This window comes from Equus caballus, chromosome 28 (genome assembly GCF_041296265.1).
Source record: "Equus caballus isolate H_3958 breed thoroughbred chromosome 28, TB-T2T, whole genome shotgun sequence".
NCBI lineage: Eukaryota > Metazoa > Chordata > Mammalia > Perissodactyla > Equidae > Equus > Equus caballus.
This window is the reverse complement of record NC_091711.1, coordinates 44131559-44151138: the sequence shown is the minus strand read 5'-3', so window position 1 is coordinate 44151138 and position 19580 is coordinate 44131559. Positions and strand designations below refer to the sequence as shown.

The window sequence follows — 19580 nt, the reverse complement described above, 5'->3', positions numbered from 1 at the left end:
CTCATGGCCAAGCTGTAGCTGCAGGTGGACACTGGTCTGAGCTCCGACACAGGGTATGGTCTTCTGAGTGGCCTGTGAAGGCCAGCCTCTCAGGAGGCTTGGCCAGGGGCAGGGAATAGCCCTGTGGGCCACAGGCATGCCCTCGGGCAGGAGTCAACCTTAAATCCATATGACAGTGAGATGGCCAGAGGATAAGGAGGTTGCATTGGGATCTTGGAGGAGGACACCCTGTCTCTCCTCCTTGCTCTCCCAGGACACTCTGTGACCCTGGGCCACTCCCTCCTTGCCCTGGACTTCTGTTTCCCCTTCAGCCAATGAGATGGTTGTACCAGATGGCAGCTGGGTCCTGTCTTCCTGCTCTAACTCTGCGGCTGTGACCACTTTCGCCTGGAGCCCCAGCTGAGGGCAGACACTGCCATCCTCCACCTGTCCCCAACCCCACAGTTCACTGGCTCAGGACTGAGCACACCAGCACTGCCCAAGGGTTCCTAATGACTGTCTGCTTACCCAAGTCTTGGGCAGACCCCCTGGTACATTTAGGTAACAGCTTGGGAACCACTGACACTCAGGGCAGACTCTCACCCAACAACATCCCTGACAGAGGTCCCACCAGCATCTTCCAGGTGCCCTCATGACAGGCAGCTCCCAGCTCTCAGCACTCAGGGAAGTTCGTGTGTCCCTTGGCACTGAGTCAGAAAGCCAGCAGGGCCTCTTCAGCCTCTCCAGAGTATCTATTGTCGTGTCAGGTCTTGGTGGCACGAGGGGGTGTTTCTGCAGCTTGTCAGGACAGGGAGTGTGGATGGGGCCACACTGGGTTTGTGAAGACATGAAGCCCCAGAGAGGAGGCAGGCGAGTCTGCAGAAGCAGCCACTCTGTGGATTTACTGATACTTCGTCATTCGTGGTTCTGAGTCTCGGGGACGTCAGAGGCTGGGAACCAGCCCAGCCACAGCTTCCTCAGGAGCTGGGGGACCCTACCCACGGGCCTTTCCTGCTTGCTCTCCACCTCAGAGGCCTCTGAAAAGTGTAAGCAGGCAGGCCCTGTGGGTCCCTTGCTGGGAGGACCTTTCCCGAGGGCCCGGGGTCCCTGATGGAAGGGGAGTAGGTCAGCATTGATAAAAGGCTAGGAATTCCTCCAGCCCAAGGGGAGTGGCCTCGAGTTGCTGCCAAGCAGGAAGGAAGCAGGAGGCAAGGGAAGCTCATATAGGAAAGTTGGGGCTTCTGGCTATGTGGGCTTCATCTCCACTCTGAGGTGTTTGATGTTTGACTCTGAGACCTTTTAAGCATCACCTCTGTCTCTTCCTTTGTCCCCCACATCTGGACCAGCTGATCAGACATCCCTGGTGCTCTCTCCTTTGGTCCTTATTAGAGTTTCAAATCATCAGGGTGCTACCCACACAAGTGAGGCCTCACCCCAGCCCATCACCAAACAACAGTAAATATCCAGGCCAGTCTCCTTTCCTGGCTCTTTCAAGCCATTATGGACCTGCTTGAGAGGTCCTGCTCTGCCCAGAGACCTCAATGATGCAAGTAGTAAAGCTTTATACCCTCTTGATGTCATCAGTCAACATCCAAATCAAATTTTGTGTGTGGGATTTCTCTTGCTTTTGCAGGGTGACCATAACAAGAAACTACAGACTTACAGAGTTATAAAGAAGAAAGAAGTCTCAGTTTTAGGAATTCAACTAACATCAGACTTCTCAACCCCAATGCTTGAGGAAGAAGGCAATGAGAAATGTCTTTACAATTCCATGGGAAAGTTATTTCCAATCTAGAATTCTATACCCAGCTGAACTGTTACTCAAGGATGAGTGGAGACATTTTAAGACATCTAAGTTCTCATAAACAATCTCAGGAGAGCAGCGATGTCAGCAAAAATGGCAGAGCTTTGAACATAGGCCACTCCAGAAGAGCAGTGAAAAAACTGGCAAAATGATCAGATACATTTTTCAGAAGTCTGGGAATGAACCAAAAGCTCACAGCTACTCAGGAGCACTTTTGTCAAGGCAGATGGCTGAATCTCAGAATGAGCAGAAAGCTCTGTGGTGCTCCCACTTGTCTGGTCCTATCCCCCACTCTCCAGCTCAGCAGCAGCCTTGAAAAGAAACACCCACACTCCCAGGGAGGCCTCCTGAGGGAGCACTTGGAACTGGAGCATTTTCAAAGTCTTGTTCTGAAAGAATTGTCACTATTTGACCCAGCTGGGGGTTCCCTGGTGGACCCCATGTGGCAGGGCTGTCTGCATTTGCCCTGAGAGCTGCCCTAGTGCAAACAGCATTTTCCTTAGGAGAGTTTGTTGAAAGTAATCAGAGGTCACTGTTGAAAATCAAAGCTGCCAGAGGCAAAGGTTAACAGCTGGAGCAAGTGATACACTAACCACAAACTTTACAAGGAGAAGCTGGAGCATGAGTCATCCACAGGGGCTTTGAAGAGCTCTGTCACATTCCTGGGATCTAAGAGGCCATGCACGTGTGTAGGGCTGTGTGGAGCTATGTGCAGGCTCAGGAAAGACCTCATGGGTCTCTAAGCTCTCCCCTCTGACTGACTTTGAGGTTCTGTGCAAACAGGAAGTGAAGGCAGTGGGGAAGTTGTAAACTCTAAATCCAGCGCCCGGCTGAGTGTTGAAAGACTGGGAGAGTTACTGGTTCCAGACATTTAAGGAAATCTCTAACCCATCATTAGCTGACCAGCAAGCCAACTGAGTAGAGATTTCAGTGGCCACATGCAACAAGGACTAGGGACTTCATAGAATTAGTGCAGAAAAGTCACTCAGTGATGAAATAAATACAATGACAATGAACAACCGTAACAACAAATCCTGGGGAGCAAAGAGTTCTGATTTCCAGAGTTGCCACATTATTTTATTTAAAATGTCCTGTTTTCAATAAGAAGTTAAATGACATGCAAAGGAACAAGGAAGTCTGGCCAATACACAGGAAAAAATGATTCAGTGGAAACTGTCCTTGACAGTGGAGTTGCTGGACAAAGACTGCATATCAGCTAATTCAATATGTTCACAGAAGAAAGAGAAACCATGTCTAAAGAACTAAAGGAAAGTGGGAGTATGACATCTCACTAATTAAAGACTATCCATAATGAGACAGAAGTTATAAAAAGGAGCCAAGGAGGGCCGGCTCCATGGCCGAGTGGTTAAGTTCACGCACTCTGCTTCAGTGGCTTGGGGTTCACCAGTTCGGATCCTGGGTGCAAACCTACACACTGCTCCTCAGTCATGCTGTGGCAGTGTAAACATAGAAAAGCTAAAATCACTTACAACTAGGATATACAATTGTGTACTGGGGCTTTGGGGAGGGGAAAAAAAAGGAGCCTGGTAGAAATTCTGCAGTTGAAAAGTACAATAACTGAAATAAATGGTCACTACAGGAACTCAAGAGCAGATTTGAACAGGCAGAAGAAGAATCAGTGAACATGAGGACAGCTCAGCTGAGCCGATCCAGGCTGAGGAACAGACTCTAGAATGAGAAACAATGAGCAGAGATTCAGAAAACTGTGGGACAGCATGAAGCAGACCGCATATGCATAATAGGAGTCCCAGCAGAAGAAGAGATAATGGACTAGAAGGAATATTGGAAGTAATATTGTAAACTGAATACTCCAAAAATCTGATGAAAAACATTAATCTACGCATCCAAGAAACTCAGTGAACCCCAAGTAGGATGAAATCAGAGATCTTCACTGTCACACAACAGAAGAAAACCACCAAAGACAAAGAATTTTGAAAGCAGCAAGGAACAAGCGAGACACACCTTGTCATGAGCAATGATCCATTGGATCCAATGTTATCCAATCCAATAACATTAACTGCAGATTTCTCATCAGAAACCACAGAGGCCACAAAGCTGTGGATGACAACATCCTTTAGGAAGTGCCTGGAGGATGTGACAAGCTTGGGAAGGGCTTCCAGTCTCCAGCAATCGTCCATCAAGGTAAACAGGGAGCTCAGAGAAGAGCCTTTTTGCCCCCTGACACCCAGATTTAAACTTGCCCCGGCTACACCAGAGTCTGGGAATCTGGGCTGTGCTGCAAGTCGGGTGAGGACCCTGAGCCTCAGGGCAGCCTCTACCAGAAGAGGTCCCGTGCAGGCCCCAGGGGCATCGATGAGAACCAGGGCACTTGGCGCTGGGTCTGCCTCTGTGGGTGTGTGTGTGTGTCAGAGAATCTGTGCACCTTGAGTACAAGTGTGAGTTTGTATGTTCACATGAGCGTTTTCCGAGTGTGGGTGGCTTTGTGGGTGTGCAGATCTCTGTGTGGTGTTTCTGTGTGTGTGTGTGTGTGTGTGTGCATGTTTGAGGGTGAGGGTAAGAGTTTGCGAAAGGATGAGTGGTTTGTGTGTGATTAGTTGTGTCTGTGTCTGTGTGTGTCAAGTGTGCGGGGTGAGGTGAAGGACAAATGGAGAATGCCACCCCCTCTGTCTCCCTGTCACTCCCTGCCAGCGTGGTTCCTCTCATCATCAGGCAAGTGCCAACGACCTCCCAGGGGAAGGCCTCTCAGGAGGAGGCAGGTGAGATATAGGAAGGCAAGGATGTGTTCTGGGGTGGAGGTTGTGACTACACTGGGGAGTGTGAGCCTAAAGTGACAGGTGGGTGGCAAGGTCAAGTCCAAAGACCCCTGCTATTTCCTCGGAGCCGGTACCATGATGGGGCGGTCATCTGAAGGTGGAAACTTGCCTTTTCTCACACTCCACGTAGGGTAAGCAGCAGAAGATGGGGGAGGGTCAGGCCTTCTGTGCCACCCGTGCCCTGACCTTCGTGGCCCCTCCTGCACCCTCTGGCGGCACAGTCATCCCAAAGGTTTGGCTCAGGGCAGAGGGTAAAGGCCAGTCTCAGCTCCTTTATAAAGAGGGCCCTTATTGGTCGAGCCCTCAGGATTGGTGAGAGACCCCTGCTTGGCCTGGTCCTGGTGCCTGGTGTGGTGAGGGACCCCAGTGTGTCCAGAGGAGCCCAGTGTGCACTGAGGCAGCCATGCGGCTGCTGGCCTGGGACATACCGGGGCCCTGGCCGTGGCCGTGGCCATCTTCCTGCTCCTGGTGGACCTGATGCATCGGCGCCAACGCTGGGCCCCATGCTACCCCCCAGGCCCCATCCCCCTGCCTGGGCTGGGCAACCTGCTGCATGTGGACTTCCAGGACTCGGTTTGCAGCTTTACTCGGGTGAGGAACGTGGGGGAGGGAGCAGCAGAGGTGCTGGGGACCCCACATAGCAGCAGACAGTGGGTTGTGGTGAAGCCACAGGCTGGACAAGGAGCTGGTGGAAAGGAGGAGGCAGGTGTGAGAGGCCTCCTGGGGGAGGGCAGCTGGGCAGGGCCTGGGGGACAGTTTGAATTTTCCCATCAAAGGTCAGAGAGGGCAAAGGCCTGGAGGGAGTGGGCCTTGGCAGAGGGTTCGGGATGCAGTGGGACCGAGCATAAGTTCTGTGAGCCTGAGTCCCTTCTGAGGACATCAGGAGGAAAGGTCCTGAGATTGGGGAGAGGAGTCTGGTCATGAGCCCCTTTATAATCAGGAAATCAAGGCTGAGAGGGGACAGTGACCAAGTTCTGGTGTTTTGCTGCTGTGAGACCTTGGGCGTCACTCCTGACCTCAGTGAACCTCAGTTTCTTCATCTGTAAAGTGGGATGCTAATTGGGCCTTCTGAAAATTTTGGTGATTTCTGCAAATTCATAGTTGGGTGGTCTGATCCAACGTGAGGTCCTCGACCATAGAGGATGTGGTCCCCAGGGTCATGAGGCCTGATAAAGTCCAGCGCCCCCACTTCTGGGGGCCCAGGTAGCCCCCAAGTCTAGCACAGGAGACAGGGAGCTGCAGCTGGCTTGAGGCCCATGGTCATGCACAGCGTCTGGCAGCTGTGCTCAGGCGCTGGTGTAGCGTAGTGAGGACTTGCCCACTGGTGTTTGGATCTCACACTCGGGTTGGGGTCGTGCCAGAGGCAAACAGAGGAGGGACAGACTGTGTCCCAATGAGGGCTGGGCCCCCACTGCCCAAAGACCAGACCAGGCCTAACCCACATGAGTGTCACACATGGACAGAGACAATGGCTAGGGAATGGTGGACCCAGGGCACAGAGGAAGGAGCCCGTATCAGGGCTGGGGCAGGAGGAGTGTGGGCCGTCAGAGGACCAGGCCAGTAGGGAAAGGGGGCAGGATTGTGTTAGAAATGACAGGGGCTGGGGTCAGGACTTCTCCACTATAGGAAGGGAAGTCAAAGTGGGTGGGATTGGGGGCGTCGGAAAAGGAGGCATGGGGGGTGGGAGGTTGGCAGTGCATGGGCCTAACCCCAAGAGGCAGGACTGTCCTAGAAGGTGTAGAGGGCATTCCTGTGTCAAAGGGACAGGACTGTGAGATCGGGGGCGGGGGTGGGGGACAGGGCCGAGACCCACATTCACATATTATTATCACCCAGAGTCCATAATTTACATTAGGGCTCACTCTTGCTGGTGCATATTCTATGGGTTTGGATTAATCTATACAGACATATATCCACCAGTACAGGATCCTACAGAGAAGTTTCACTTCCCAAAAACCCTCTACATTCCGCCTATTCCCTCCCCCAGCCCCCGACAAGCACTGATGTTTTTTCTGTCTCCATAGTTTTGCCTTTTCTAGAAGGTGATATAGGTGGAATCATACAGTATGTAGCCTTTCACATTGCCTTCTTTCACTTGGTAATAGGAATTTAACTTTCATCCACACATTTTCAAGGCTTGATGTCTCATTTCTTTTGGACCCTGAAGAATAGTCCATTGTCGGGATGTGACACAGTTTATCCATTCACCTCCTGAAACGCGTCTTGGTTGCTTCCGAGGTCTGGCGAATATGAACAAAGCTGCTGTCAACATCCCTGTGCAGGTTTTCTGTGGACATAAGTTCTGAGCTCCTTTGAGTCAACATCAAGGAGCCTGGTTGCCGGATCACGTGGTGAGAGCGTCGAGTTTGTAAGGAACCGCCAAACCGACTCCAGAGGGCTGTGCGGTTTTGCGTTCTCACAGGCGGTGTATGAGACTTCCTGTTGCTCCACGTCCTCATCGTTAGGTGTTCTCAGTGTGCTGGATTTTGACCATTCTAACAGGGGTGTAGAGGAGATGTATTTTTTTTAATAACTTTAAAATCCTGGTTAAAAACATATAAAATTTAGCATGTTACCCAGTAAGTGGACAGTTCAGTGGCGTCCAGTAGATTCACATTGTTGCGCGGCGGGTCCCCACGACCTTTTCATCCCGCCAAGCCCGAGCCCGGGACCCATTAAGCAGCTCGGGGAGGCGGGCCCCGCCCAGCGCCCTCCCGCCCCCGTTCCCTCCTCGGCCGCGGCCCCCGGCGCCCCCCGGCGCCCGCCTGCGGAACTGCAGCCGCGGCCGCCCCGCCGGCGCCTCCGCCTGGATCCTGCGCTGCGAGGGCGGGTCCGCACGGAGCCAGGCGGGGCGGCCAGGCCCGGGGCCCGCAAGCTGCGCTCGGCTTCCGCTCTATCTCTGTCCCCAGGGAGGGGCGGGAATGGGGGTTTCCCCAGGGCGCTGCATGCCGCGGGGGGAGGGGCAAGGCCAGCAAAATGCCCCCGACTTTCCCAGCGCCCGGGCTGGGGCTGCAGCTCCCTACCTGATTCTAGGGCGCTCACCCAGGGTTTGCTCCGCCTTGGCTTCCTGGGTGGAGCGCTTCCTGTTCTGCCATCTTGCTGACGTCACCCTTGGATTCTAAGTCCCAGGTCACAGTGTCCAGGGGACCCTTCCGTGCTTGGTGAACCCCTGTGACACGCGTGGTCCCTGGGGGCGCTCAGCCCTCTACCCCAGCAGCTTCACCAGAGCAGAAGCCCAGGGCGGCTGGGCTGAGTGTGTTTCCAAAACAATGAATCTCAGTAACTTACACTTAAAGCAGTAGCTCAGAGCCTGCCTTTTTTTTCAAAGTATTTTTAAAAAGTTGTTTTATTGAGGTCATATTGGCTTATAACATTGTGTAAATTTCAACTGTACATTATTATATTTCAGTTTCTGTATAGACTGCATGGTGTTCACCACCAGTAGTCTAGCTTTCAGCCCTCACTATACATATATGTGCCTTTGTCCCTTTTGCCCTCCTCTCTTCCCCCTTTCCCTCTGGTAACCACCAATCTGTTCTCTTTATCTTTGTGTTTGTTTATCTTCCACATATGAGTGAAATCATACAGCGTTTGTCTTTCTCTATCTGACTTATTTCACTTAGCATAATTCCGTCAAAGTCCATGCATGTTGTTGCAAATGGGACAATTTTGTCATTTTTATGGCTGAGTAGTATTCCATCGTATATATACACGACATCTTTATCCAATCATCCGTTGATGGGCACTTAGCTTGCTTCCATGTCTTGGCTATTGTGCATAATGCTGTAGTGAACATGAGGGTGCATATATCTGTTGGAATCATTGATTTCATGTTCTTTGGATAAATATCCAGTAGTGGAATAGCTGGATCATATTGTATTTCTAATTTTAATTGTTTGAGGAATCTCCATACTGTTTTCCATAGTGGCTGCACCAGTTTGCATTCCCACTAGCAGTGCATGAGGGTCCCCTTTTCTCCACATCCTCTCCAACACTTGTTATTTCTTCTCTCGGTGATTATAGCCATTCTGGTGGGTGTGAGGTCATATCTCATTGTAGTTTTGATTTGCATTTCCCTAATGATTAATGATGTTCAACATCTTTTCATGTGCCTGTTGGCCATCTGTATGTCTTCTTTGGAAAAAACGTCTGTTCATATCCTCTGTCCATTTTTTGATGGGGTTATTCACTTTTTGTTGTTGAGTTGTTTGAGTTCTTTGTATATTTTGGAAATTAACGCCTTGTTGGATATACGACTTGCAGGTATTTTTTCCCAGTTGGCGGGTTGTCTTTTCATTTTGCTGATGGTTTCCTTTGCTGTACAGAAGCTTTTTAGTCTGATGTAGTCCCACTTGTTTATTTTTTCTTTTGTTTCCCTTGCCTGAGTAGACATGGTGTTTGAAAACATACTGTAAGACCGATGTCAAAGAGCATACTCCTTATATTTTCTTCTAGGAGTTTTACGGTTTCACGCCTGACATTCAAGTCTGTAATCCATTTTGTGTTAATTTTCGTGTATGTGTAAGCTAATGGTCTCCTTTCATTCTGTTACATGTGACTGTCCAGTTTTCCCAACACCATTTATTGAAGAGACTTTCCTTTCTCCACTGTGTGTTCTCGGCTCCTTTGTCAACGATTAGCTGTCCGTAGATGTGTGGTTTTATTTCTAGGCTCTCAGTTCTGTTCCTTTGATCTGTGTGTCTGTTTTTCTGCCAGTACCATGCTGTTTTGATTACTGTAGCTTTGTAGTGTATTTTGAATTCAGTTAGTGAGATACCTCTAACTTTATTCTTTCTTCTCAGGATTGCTTTGACTTTTCAGGGTCTTTTGTGGCCCCGTATAAACTTTAGGATTCTTTGTTCTATTTCTGTGAAGAATATCATCGGGATTCTGATTGGGATTGCGTTGAATCTGTAGATAGCTTTAGTTAGTAAGGACTTTTTAACTATGTTTTTTCTTTCAATCCATGAGCATGAAATATCCTTCCATTTCTTCAGGGTCTTTGATTTCTTTCAATAATGTCTTATAGTTTTCAGTGTATAGGTCTTTCACCTCCTTGGTTAAATTTATTCCTTGGTATTTTATCCTTTTTGTTGCGATTATGAGTACAATTGTATTCTTGACTTCTCTTTCTCCTAGTTTCTTATTAGTATATAGAAATGCAACTGATTTTTGTATGTTGATTTTGTCCTCTGCAACTTTACTATATTCATTGATTATTTTCAACAGTTCTGGTGAATTCTTTACAGTTTCTATGTGTAGAATCGTGTCATCCACAAATAGTGACAATTTTACTTCTTCCTTTCCAATCTGGATCCCTTTTATTTCCTTTCCTTGCTTAACTGCTCTGGCTCAAACATCCAGGACTGTGGTGAGGAGGAGCAGAAAGACCGGGCAGCCTTGTCTTGTTCCTGTTCTCAGAGGAACAGCTCTCAGTTTAACTGCTGACTATGATCTTGGCTGTGGGTTTGTCACATATGGCCTTTACTATGTTGAGGTAGAGCAGGCGTGTTGAGATGGCCCCAAATGCTGCTCTGTGACTTTGACCTCCTGACATGATCCCTGAGACTCAGTCTCCTCCATGCCTTGGGGACCATAAGGCCACCTGCCTCACAGGGCTGTGGGAGGACACGCAGAGTGAGCAGCAGTGCCTGGCAAAACAAAGGGTGGATAAAGACAGTTTGTCCAGGGCCACTGTGTGACCAACACTCACACCATCCTGCGCCCACCTCCCCAGCACCATCCTGATTCTCTGAGAGTCCTGGGTAGAGAGGTGTCCACAGGACAGGACATTCAACTGAGGCCAATGAGAGGCCACAGGCTGGATCTGGAAAGTACCTAGGATGTCCAAGGGTCTTGCCCTCCCGAACTGTAGGGTGGCCTCAAAGCTTGGCTCCCTGCCTCCTGGAGGCCCACAGACCCCAGCTGCGAATAGTCCAGTCCTCAGCCAGACTTGCAAAGCTGCCTCCTCCTGTGGCCCCTCAACCCCTGCACAGGACGCTGTGGTGGCCCTGTGGTCCTGCTGCCACATCATCTTGGATGCAGTGCCAAGCCAGTCAAAGTCCTCCAGGAAGCCTTCCCAGAAAGTCCTGCTCCAGCCTGGGGCAGTGTCCCCACGACCCTCAGGGCAGTCCCCACACTCCTGGCCTGGCCTGTCAGCTCTCTGCCTTCCTGCTCTTCCTCCTGGCACGAGCACCTTGGACAAGGGGCCCACCATCGTCTCCCCACCAGGCTGCGAGTGTCCCAGGGGCACCCAGCACATGGGACGTCCAGCGGGGCTGGAACACAGTCCAAGGCCTGAGTAAGGCAAGTTGCAGGGAAGGCCCGGTAAACTGAGGAAGGCCCACTGCGCCCCAGCAGGCTACACCCTCTGGCCCTGGGCCATGCAGGAGAGTGGGGCTGCGGGCGTTCAGAAGGGGAGGAGCAGCTCTCGTGGCCCAGCAGGCACTGCAAATGTTGAAAGCCAACAGCAAGAGGCCCCGGCTCCGGGGAGCTATCTCTGGGTGGCCATTTCTGAGTAGGGGATGTCTAGAGGCTCCCTGGGAAGAAGCAGGTCCTCTTACTGTTGGGGAGTGAGGGAGGGAGGGATCTAGGGGACACGGGGGTGAGGGGGGGTGAGGAGTGCCCCCTGCAGGCCCTGCTTCATCTGGGGGAGAGAATTCTCCAGGTGGTTCCAGGATGAGAGCTGGCCTCACACAGCCCTGGGATGGGGAAGGGGGCCTGACCCCTCCCAGGATATGCTCCACCCCCACCCTCTGGGCTCCTGCCCCTTCCCATCTGAGTGGGTTTTGGCCTCAGAGTTCCCATCAGCTTCACTGATTTAAAAACTCAGCCTCAAATCCCACCTCTTTTCTATTTGAAGAACGACTGTGCTGAGGCCAGTCGGCAGCGGCCCTGCCCTGGCATGGTGTGGTCACCCGTCTGCTTGGAGGGGGCGAGAGGATGAGCAAGAGAGAGGACCTGGGAGGCACAGTTCCAGCCTGGAGGCGGCATACACTGGTGCGGGGTGGTGCTGGGGTTCGCATCTTTCCTTGAGGGACCACAGAGTCAGGGTGGGAAGGGATGGGGCTGGAGCAGGGGGACGTGGCCCAGGGAGAGGGAGGTGGCTGGCTAAGCGGAGGCCCTGGAATCCACTCCGTGTGGTCCTCAGCAGGCCTGTGAGGTATAAAGAAATTGCATCTGCCCCACTTGCTTTTCATCCTCTTGTCTTTCCAGAAAGCGTTTGAGTAGCTGATATCCAAGGACAAATGATACTGAGGAGGAGGAAGCAGGCCCACTCCTCTGGGGACAGCCACATATCCTATGCTAAGCCTCCCTGGTACCCTGAGCGCCCTGGCAGCTCAGTCTAGAAGGGAGAGTGCTCACTCCACGTTTCTGTGAGGCAGGAAAGTGGGCACAGGCAGGAGGAGATTCACCACTTGGGTGGCCTCAGGAGCAGGGAGGTCAAGGACCAATTTGTTAGAAACTTAACAGAAGGTCTCCCGGCCATCGAACTGGCTTGTTGGGTGACCAGGGAGCTTTGAAAATAGCCCTGCTGCCTCTGCCCCAGACTCAACGTGAATGGCCCTGAGAGAGCAGCAGCAGAGGAAGCTGAGCCAGCAGAAAGCCATGTGAGGGTGTGCAGCATCCCTGCCAGCCGCCTCCGGGCGGCAAGAGCAGGCGGTTGGGTCCTGGCAACCAATGAGCACTGGTTGCCCTGATGCTTGGTCCGCCTGTGTGTGTGTATAAGTGGCGCATGTATTAATATGTGTGGGTCTGTGGCTCTGTTGGTGTGTAAATGTGTGTGTGCCTGTGCTGTGTGTCAGTTTGTGAGCATGTGGGTAGTGTCTGAATGTGTGAGTGGTTTGTGAGTGTGTGATCAGTGTCTGTGTGTATATTGAGTGTCACAGTGTGAAGTGAGGGACACGGAGAACTTCATCCCTCGCCCCCACCCAAGGTCCCTCTGATCACGTGACCTCCCTACAGCAAATGCCAGTGACAAACCTGAGAGTTGAAGGTCACTGGGGAGGAGGCAGGTGAGATATGGGGAGGTGAGGATGTGTTCTGGGGATGAGACTGTGACCCCATTAGGGAGGGTGAGGCTAAGGTGAAAGGTGAGTGACAGGATCAAGTCCAAAGACCCCGGGTTCTTCCTGGGAGCCTGCACAATGCTGGCAGTCAGGCTGGGGTTGGGGACTTCGCTTTTTTCCTTCCCCAGCCAGGGTAAGCACCTGCAGAGGGCAGCAGGGTCAGGAGTTCTGTGCCACCCCTGCACTGACCTTCGCCGTCCCCTCCCTGCACCCTCTGGCAGCACAGTCACGCCAACAGGCAGGCTCAGAGCAGAGGACAAAGGCCAGTCTCAGCTCCTTTATAAAGGGGCCCAGGCTCATCAAACCCTCAGAGTGGGTGAGAGAGCCCTGCCAGGTCTGGTCCTGGTGCCTGGTGTGGTGAGGGGCCCCAGTGTGTCCAGAGGAGCCCAGTGTGCACTGAGGCAGCCATGGGGCTGCTGACCGGGGAGACACTGGGGCCGCTGGCCGTGGCCGTGGCCATCTTCCTGCTCCTGGTGGACCTGATGCACCGGCGCCAACGCTGGGCCCCACGCTATCCCCCAGGCCCCATGCCCCTGCCTGGGCTGGGCAACCTGCTGCAGGTGGACCTCCAGGACTCGATTTGCAGCTTTACTCAGGTGAGGAAGGTGGGAGGTGGCCACAGAGGTGCTGAGGACCATACATGTCAGCAGACAGTGGGTGGGGGTGATGCCACAGGCTGGACTAGGAGCTGGTGGAAAGGAGGAGGCAGGTGTGGGAGGCCTCCTGGGGGAGGGCAGCTGGGCAGGGCCTGGGGGATGGTTTGAATTTCCCATCAAAGGTCAGAGAGGGCAAAGGCCTGGGGGGGTGGGCCTTGGCAGAGGGTTCGGGATGCAGTGGGACAGAGCTTAAGTTCTGTGAGCCTGAGTCCCTTCTGATGACATAAGGAAGACAGGTCCTGAGGTTGGGGGACAGGACTCTGGTCATGAGCCCCACTGAAATCAGGAAATGGAGGTTGACAGGGGACAGTGACCAGGTTCAAATCTTTTGCTGCTGTGAGACCTTGGGCCTCATTACTCACCTCTCTGAACCTCAGTTTCTTCACCTGTAAAATGGGATGCTCTCTTGGCCTACTGACAATGTTAGTGACCTTTGCAAAGTTACAGCTGTGTGATCTGATCCAACGTGAGGTCATCAACCATACAGGTTGTGACCCTAGCATCAGGAGGCTATATAGTTCCTTGCACTCACTCGCTGCTGGTGGCCCAGGGGTATCCCGGGTCTAGAGCCAGGAGATTGGGTCAGGCATGTGGGGTGGGGCAGGGCTTGTCTAACGCCCTTGACCCTGGCCTGCAGCTGCGCCGCCGCTTCGGGGACGTGTTCAGCCTGCAGCTGGCCTGGACGCCCGTGGTCGTGCTCAACGGGCCGGCGGCCATTCGCGAGGCGCTGGTGAACCGCAGCGAGGACACCTCCGACCGCCCACGTGTGCCGGTCATGGAGCACCTGGGCTTGCAGCCGCACGCGGAAGGCAAGCGGAAGAGGGGGGACCGCGACCCAGCGGGGACTGGACCACAGTGACCCGAGACCCGGCAGAGCCAATTGGAGGCAGGGTGGGGGAGCTGCTGTGCAGGGAAGAGCCAGCGAATTTGGAGGGGCGGCAGGTGGAGGAAAGAGCCTGTGCCCAGGGTGGGGAGGCGGGTGTGGGCGGGCGGAGGGCGGGGCCTTACAGGGAGTGGGCCGGCATCTGGCCACTGAACCGGGAAGGGCATGTCCGAGGTGAGGGAATGAGTCAGGGTGGGCGGGGCAGGGGGCGGGCTGGGACCGTCCCAGAAACACAAGGGTGTTATGACGGGCAGAGCCAAGAGTGGGCCCGAACCTGCCCCCAGTGGGGAGAGCTGGGGAGAAATGTGGGCGGACAGACGGTGGACCTGTCCTCCGCCAGCTGCGCGGGAAGACTGGGAGAGATTTGTTGGGACTGAGAACGAGGTTAGAGCTGACGAACAGGCGCTGGACTGTGAGCAAGGGCAGAGTGCGTGGTCTTCAGTCAAAGGGGCGTGGCTGCGTGTGTATCGCCGGGGGCGGGGCCGGGTCGGACCAGGAGCTGGGGGGAGGGCTGGCCAGCCGAGAGCAGGTGGTTCGCGCAGAGGCGGGGCCAGGACACAGCCGAGCCACGCCCCGTGCCCGCCCCTCCCCCAGGGGTGATCCTGGCACGGTACGGGCGCGCTTGGCGGGAGCAGCGACGCTTCTCCGTGTCCACCCTGCGCAACTTCGGCCTGGGCAAGAAGTCCCTGGAGCAGTGGGTGACCCAGGAGGCCTCGTACCTCTGTGCCGCCTTCGATGACCAGGCCGGTGAGTGCTGGGCTGAGGGACAGGAGACAGGGGTGGAGGCTGGGGAGGAGGAGCTGGAGGCGACCCCCTGACCTGCACCGTCCCCTCCCAGGACGGCCCTTTAGCCCCAACGCCCTCCTGAATAAAGCGGTGAGCAATGTGATCGCCTCCCTGACCTTCGGGCGCCGCTTTGAGTACAACGACCCGCGCTTCCTCAAGATACTGGAGCTAATGGAGGACTTTCTGAAAGAGGCGGCAGGCTTTTTGCCCGAGGTGCGGGCGGGAGGGGGCCAAGGAGTTCTGCAGGCGAGCTCCGTGGAGGGGCCTCCGCCCTGGGCCTCCGCGGAGGAGGATTTGTACAGAGGGGTGTCGGGTCAGCGGGCCCAGGAGGGAGCTAAGGAACCTCTACCTCCTTCATTGGAAGCCTCTGGAACCCTTGAGATGTAGATGTTAGATTTATCCTGCTGTGGCCCAGGCCAGGAGAGAGGGTGGAGGGCTGAACTTACGGAGGAACCAGGTTAATGGTGGGGACATCCTGAAGGTGGCTGGCACTGGACTGATCCAGGTGAACACCTGAGCACAGGGAGGACTCAGAGTCCCTCATCAATGGCCCACACAGGTGCTGGATGCGATCCCTGTGCTCCTGCACATCCCGGGGCTGGTCGCCAAGGTCTTTCCTGGGCAGAGGGCCTTCATGGCCCAGCTGGATGAGCTGGTTGCTGAGCACAGGATGACCCGGGACCGGACCCAGCCCCCTCGAGACCTGACTGATGCCTTCCTGGACGAGGTGCAGAAGGTGAGCCCCCAGGGCCAGGGCCAGGAGTGTAGGTTGAGGGCCCCATGAGGGGAGACCAGACAAGGTGATGCCTGTGTATCCCCTAGTGATAAGGCACCCAGGCTGATGGGCACAGAGTGGGAGGCCACTGAGGGGCTTTCTCTCCCTTCCCCTGAGCCCACCCTCTCTGCATGGCCACAGGCCAAGGGGAACCCGGAGAGCAGCTTCAGTGATGACAACCTGCGCCTGGTGGTGGCTGACCTGTTCTCTGCAGGGATGGTGACCACCTCGACCACGCTGGCCTGGGCCCTCCTGCTCATGATCCTGCACCCGGATGTGCAGCGTGAGCCCAGCCTGGGGGCCCGGTGGGACAGGACAGAGAGGAGAGGGACAGGCTGGGGACCCTGAGCTTGGTTTCACCACTGGGAGCTCTGAGCAGAGCTGGGCCCTGGCTTAGAGGTCAGAGTGACCTTCTCCTCCATGTGGGCTCAGCCCCTACACAGGAGTCAGGAGGAGGGTGGGGGCAGCCCCCTGGGTTCTGACGACTGTGGGGACGCTTGTCTTTCCAGGCCGTGTCCAACAGGAGGTCGATGAGGTGATAGGGCAGGCGCGGCGACCAGAGATGGGGGACCAGGCCCACATGCCCTTCACCATGGCCGTGGTCCACGAGGTGCAGCGCTTTGCAGACATTGTCCCACTGGGTGTACCCCACATGACATCCCGTGACGTTGAAGTGCAGGGCTTCCTCATCCCCAAGGTAGGCCTGCGGCCCTCCTCAGCCCAGCTCAGCTCCACGTGCCCCGTCGTTGCCCCAGGATGGCCATTGCCAGGTGGGGCCAGGACTGGAACCCAAGCCACCTAATTCTCATTTCCACAGACACCAACTGTCCAGCCTTGGGGGCTGTGGGGATGAGGCAGATGTGGGCCTGGCCCTGTCCGTCAAACCCCCCAGTCTGGCGGGCAGGGCAGTAAGAAAAACTAAAATGTGCCCCAGTGTGTCAGAGGAGCCCTGCATGCAGGGACAGGTGGCAGTGACCATTCCCATGGGTAACGGGTCAAGTGGCCCTGCCATGGGGACAGGGAGGGTGCTGGGAAGCTTCTTGGGTTGAGATTGATTTGATTGCCCATGTGTGCCAGGCAGACGGTGTGGCCCATGTGTGTTTGGTGGCAGGGGTCAGGGAGTCATCTAGCCCAGACCACACTCATGCCAGGCATCTCCTGCCAGGGGACCATGCTCATCACCAACCTGTCATCGGTGCTGAAGGACGAGACCGTCTGGAAGAAGCCCTTCCGCTTCCACCCCGAGCACTTCCTGGACGCCCAGGGCCGCTTCGTCAAGCAGGAGGCCTTCATGCCCTTCTCAGCAGGTGCCTGTGGGGAGCCCGGCTCGCTGCCCCTCCTGGGGAGTCTTGGAGGCGTGGAGCCCAGGCCCCCAGGCTCGCTGACCCCCATCCCCACCCACAGGCCGCCGCTCGTGCCTCGGGGAGCCCCTGGCCCGCATGGAGCTCTTCCTCTTCTTCACCTGCCTCCTGCAGCGCTTCAGCTTCTCGGTGCCCGCTGGGCAGCCCCGCCCCAGCGACCACGGTGTCTTTCGCTCCATAATGACCCCGTCCCCCTACCAGCTCTGCGCTGAACCCCGCTAGAGGGGGCACCAAGCCCCCAAGCAGCTCCTTCCTGGGGGCCCTGATGTCCAATAAAGCAGTCTGATGGCTCCAACCTGGCTTGAGTCCCACCTGAGCCCCTGAGCAGCCTCTGGCAGCGATGCAGCCTCAGCAGCCTCCCCAGGGCCAGTTTCTACCCCTCCTTGATCCAGGCTCACCTGGCATTTGACCCTATTTCAGAGATGGGTATCCTGAGACTCAGAAAGTGACAGCTTACCCGCTCGTTACCCATGAGGACCCAACAGTGGCTGCCCTGGTTGGTGACTAAGTCCATGTAAATCTTGACTCCTGGGTGTCGGGGGCGGGAGGAGTGTCAATGGGCTTCTGATGGAATCAGCCCAATCCCGGGCTGGGTGAGCGCCCTCAGGTTCAGGGATTCACTGCAAGGACTCACGGGAGTCAGAACAGCTGTTATACTCACGGTTATGGTCTTTCCAGAGAAAGGATCCAGACAGAATCAGCAGTGGTCAAAGGCACATAGGTGGAGTTCAGGAAAAGTGGACACAAGCTTCCAGCAGTCTCTCTGAGGATTCGTGCAGACAGTGCTCAGTTCTCCCAGCAGTGATGTGTGACACAAGCAGAGAGTTTGCTCACCAGGGAAGCACAGGGTGTCCAGAGATTTTGTCAGGATCACTCACTTAGACTGGGAGAGCCGCATAGCTCAGCTCCATTACTCAGTCTCCAGCCTCTCTCAAGGTCAAACAGTGTGGCCCAAGGTCCCGCCATCAATCACGTTGCTGTCATAAACTATGTGGTGTGACCCATGGCCACAGGTACAGAGACACTCTTGTCACGCAGGACACCCCATGGGCAAAGGGGATTTTTCTGGAAGGTGCAGGGATTGGAAACCCCAAACCTACTGAGTAAACTTTTCACTGCACAGGCCCCCACTCCAGTTTTTGGCTCCTACAGGAAAATGGTCGTATTTGTTTGAGTCTCTCCATTTTGTGTGTGTTGGGGGGGGGTGGGGAGGATGCACACAGCACCATATGTACCATCTCATTTTTGACTGTACAGTTCAATGTGATTGAGTTTCCATATCGTTGTGAAACCATCACACCATCCATCCCAGAACTCTTTTCATCTTGCAAAAGTGATTCTTGTCCCCGTTAGACAATAACTCCCCATGCCCCCTCCCCACAGCCCCTGGCAGCTGACGTTCTTCCTGTTTCTATGAATTCGACTACTCTAGGGACCTCATGTAAGTAGTATCATAGGTCTTTGTCTTTTGTGACTGGCTCATTTCACTTAGTATGATGTCCTCAATGTTCGTCTATATTGTGACGTCTCGGCATGTCCCTCCTTTTTTCGGCTGAATAATATTCCATTGTACATATAGACCACGTTTGCTTGTCCCTTCATCCGTTGATGGACACTTGGGTTGCTTCTCTCTTTGAGCTACTGTGAATAATGCTGCTGTGAACATGGGGTACAAATATCTCTTTGAGACTCTGCTCTTGATTTTGGATATAAAACCACCAGACTGTTTCCCACAGCAGCTGCGCCATTTTGCATTCCCACCAGGAGTGCCCAGGGGTTCCGCTTCTCCACATCCTTTCCAACACTTCCTGTTTTCTCTTATTGTGATAGTGCCATCCCATGGGTGTGAGCTGGTATCTCATTGTGCTTTCGATTTGCACTTCCCGAAAAGTGAGTGATGTTGAGCATCTTTTCATGCCCTTCTTGTCCATTTGTATATCTTCTTTGTAGAAATGTCTATTCAAGTCCTTTGCCCATTATAAAATTCAGTTGAGTGTTTTCTTGTTATTGTTGTTGTTTTGAATTTTAGGAGTTCTCTATATATTCTAGATATTAATCCCTTATCAGATACAGTCATGAGCCACATAATGATGTGTCGCTCACCAACAGACCACATGTAGGACGGTGGTCTCGCAAATTAGTACCATATAGCCTATGTGTGTAGTAGGCTATGCCATCTATTTTTGTGTAAGTACACTGTATGATGTTCACACAAGAATGAAATTGCCTGACGACACATTTCTTAGAGCATGTTCCCGTCGTTAAGCGATGTGTGACTGTATGTGATTTGCAGATATTTCCTCCCACTCTGTAGGTTGCCTTTTTAGGCGGTTGATAGCACCCTTTGATGCACAACATTTTAAAATTTTCATGACGTCCAATTTGTCTATTTTTTCTTTTGTTTCTCGTGCCTTTGGCGTCATAGCCAAGAAGTCACTACCAAGTTCAATGTTGAGAACAGTTTCTCCTGTA

At 53.9% G+C, this 19580-nt stretch overlaps 1 protein-coding gene across 1 annotated transcript; it reads left to right on the top strand.

Annotated features, from left to right (window-relative positions):
* The first annotated feature begins 12577 nt into the window (after positions 1-12577).
* Positions 12578-17403, top strand: CYP2D84 (cytochrome P450 family 2 subfamily D member 84). Its single transcript, XM_023631032.2, has 9 exons — positions 12578-13243; positions 13941-14112; positions 14781-14933; positions 15025-15185; positions 15532-15708; positions 15889-16030; positions 16257-16444; positions 16913-17054; positions 17152-17403. The coding sequence occupies exons 1-9, from the start codon at positions 13055-13057 to the stop codon at positions 17328-17330; spliced, it is 1503 nt and encodes a 500-aa protein (XP_023486800.1). The 5' UTR covers positions 12578-13054; the 3' UTR covers positions 17331-17403.
* Positions 17404-19580: the final 2177 nt, after the last annotated feature.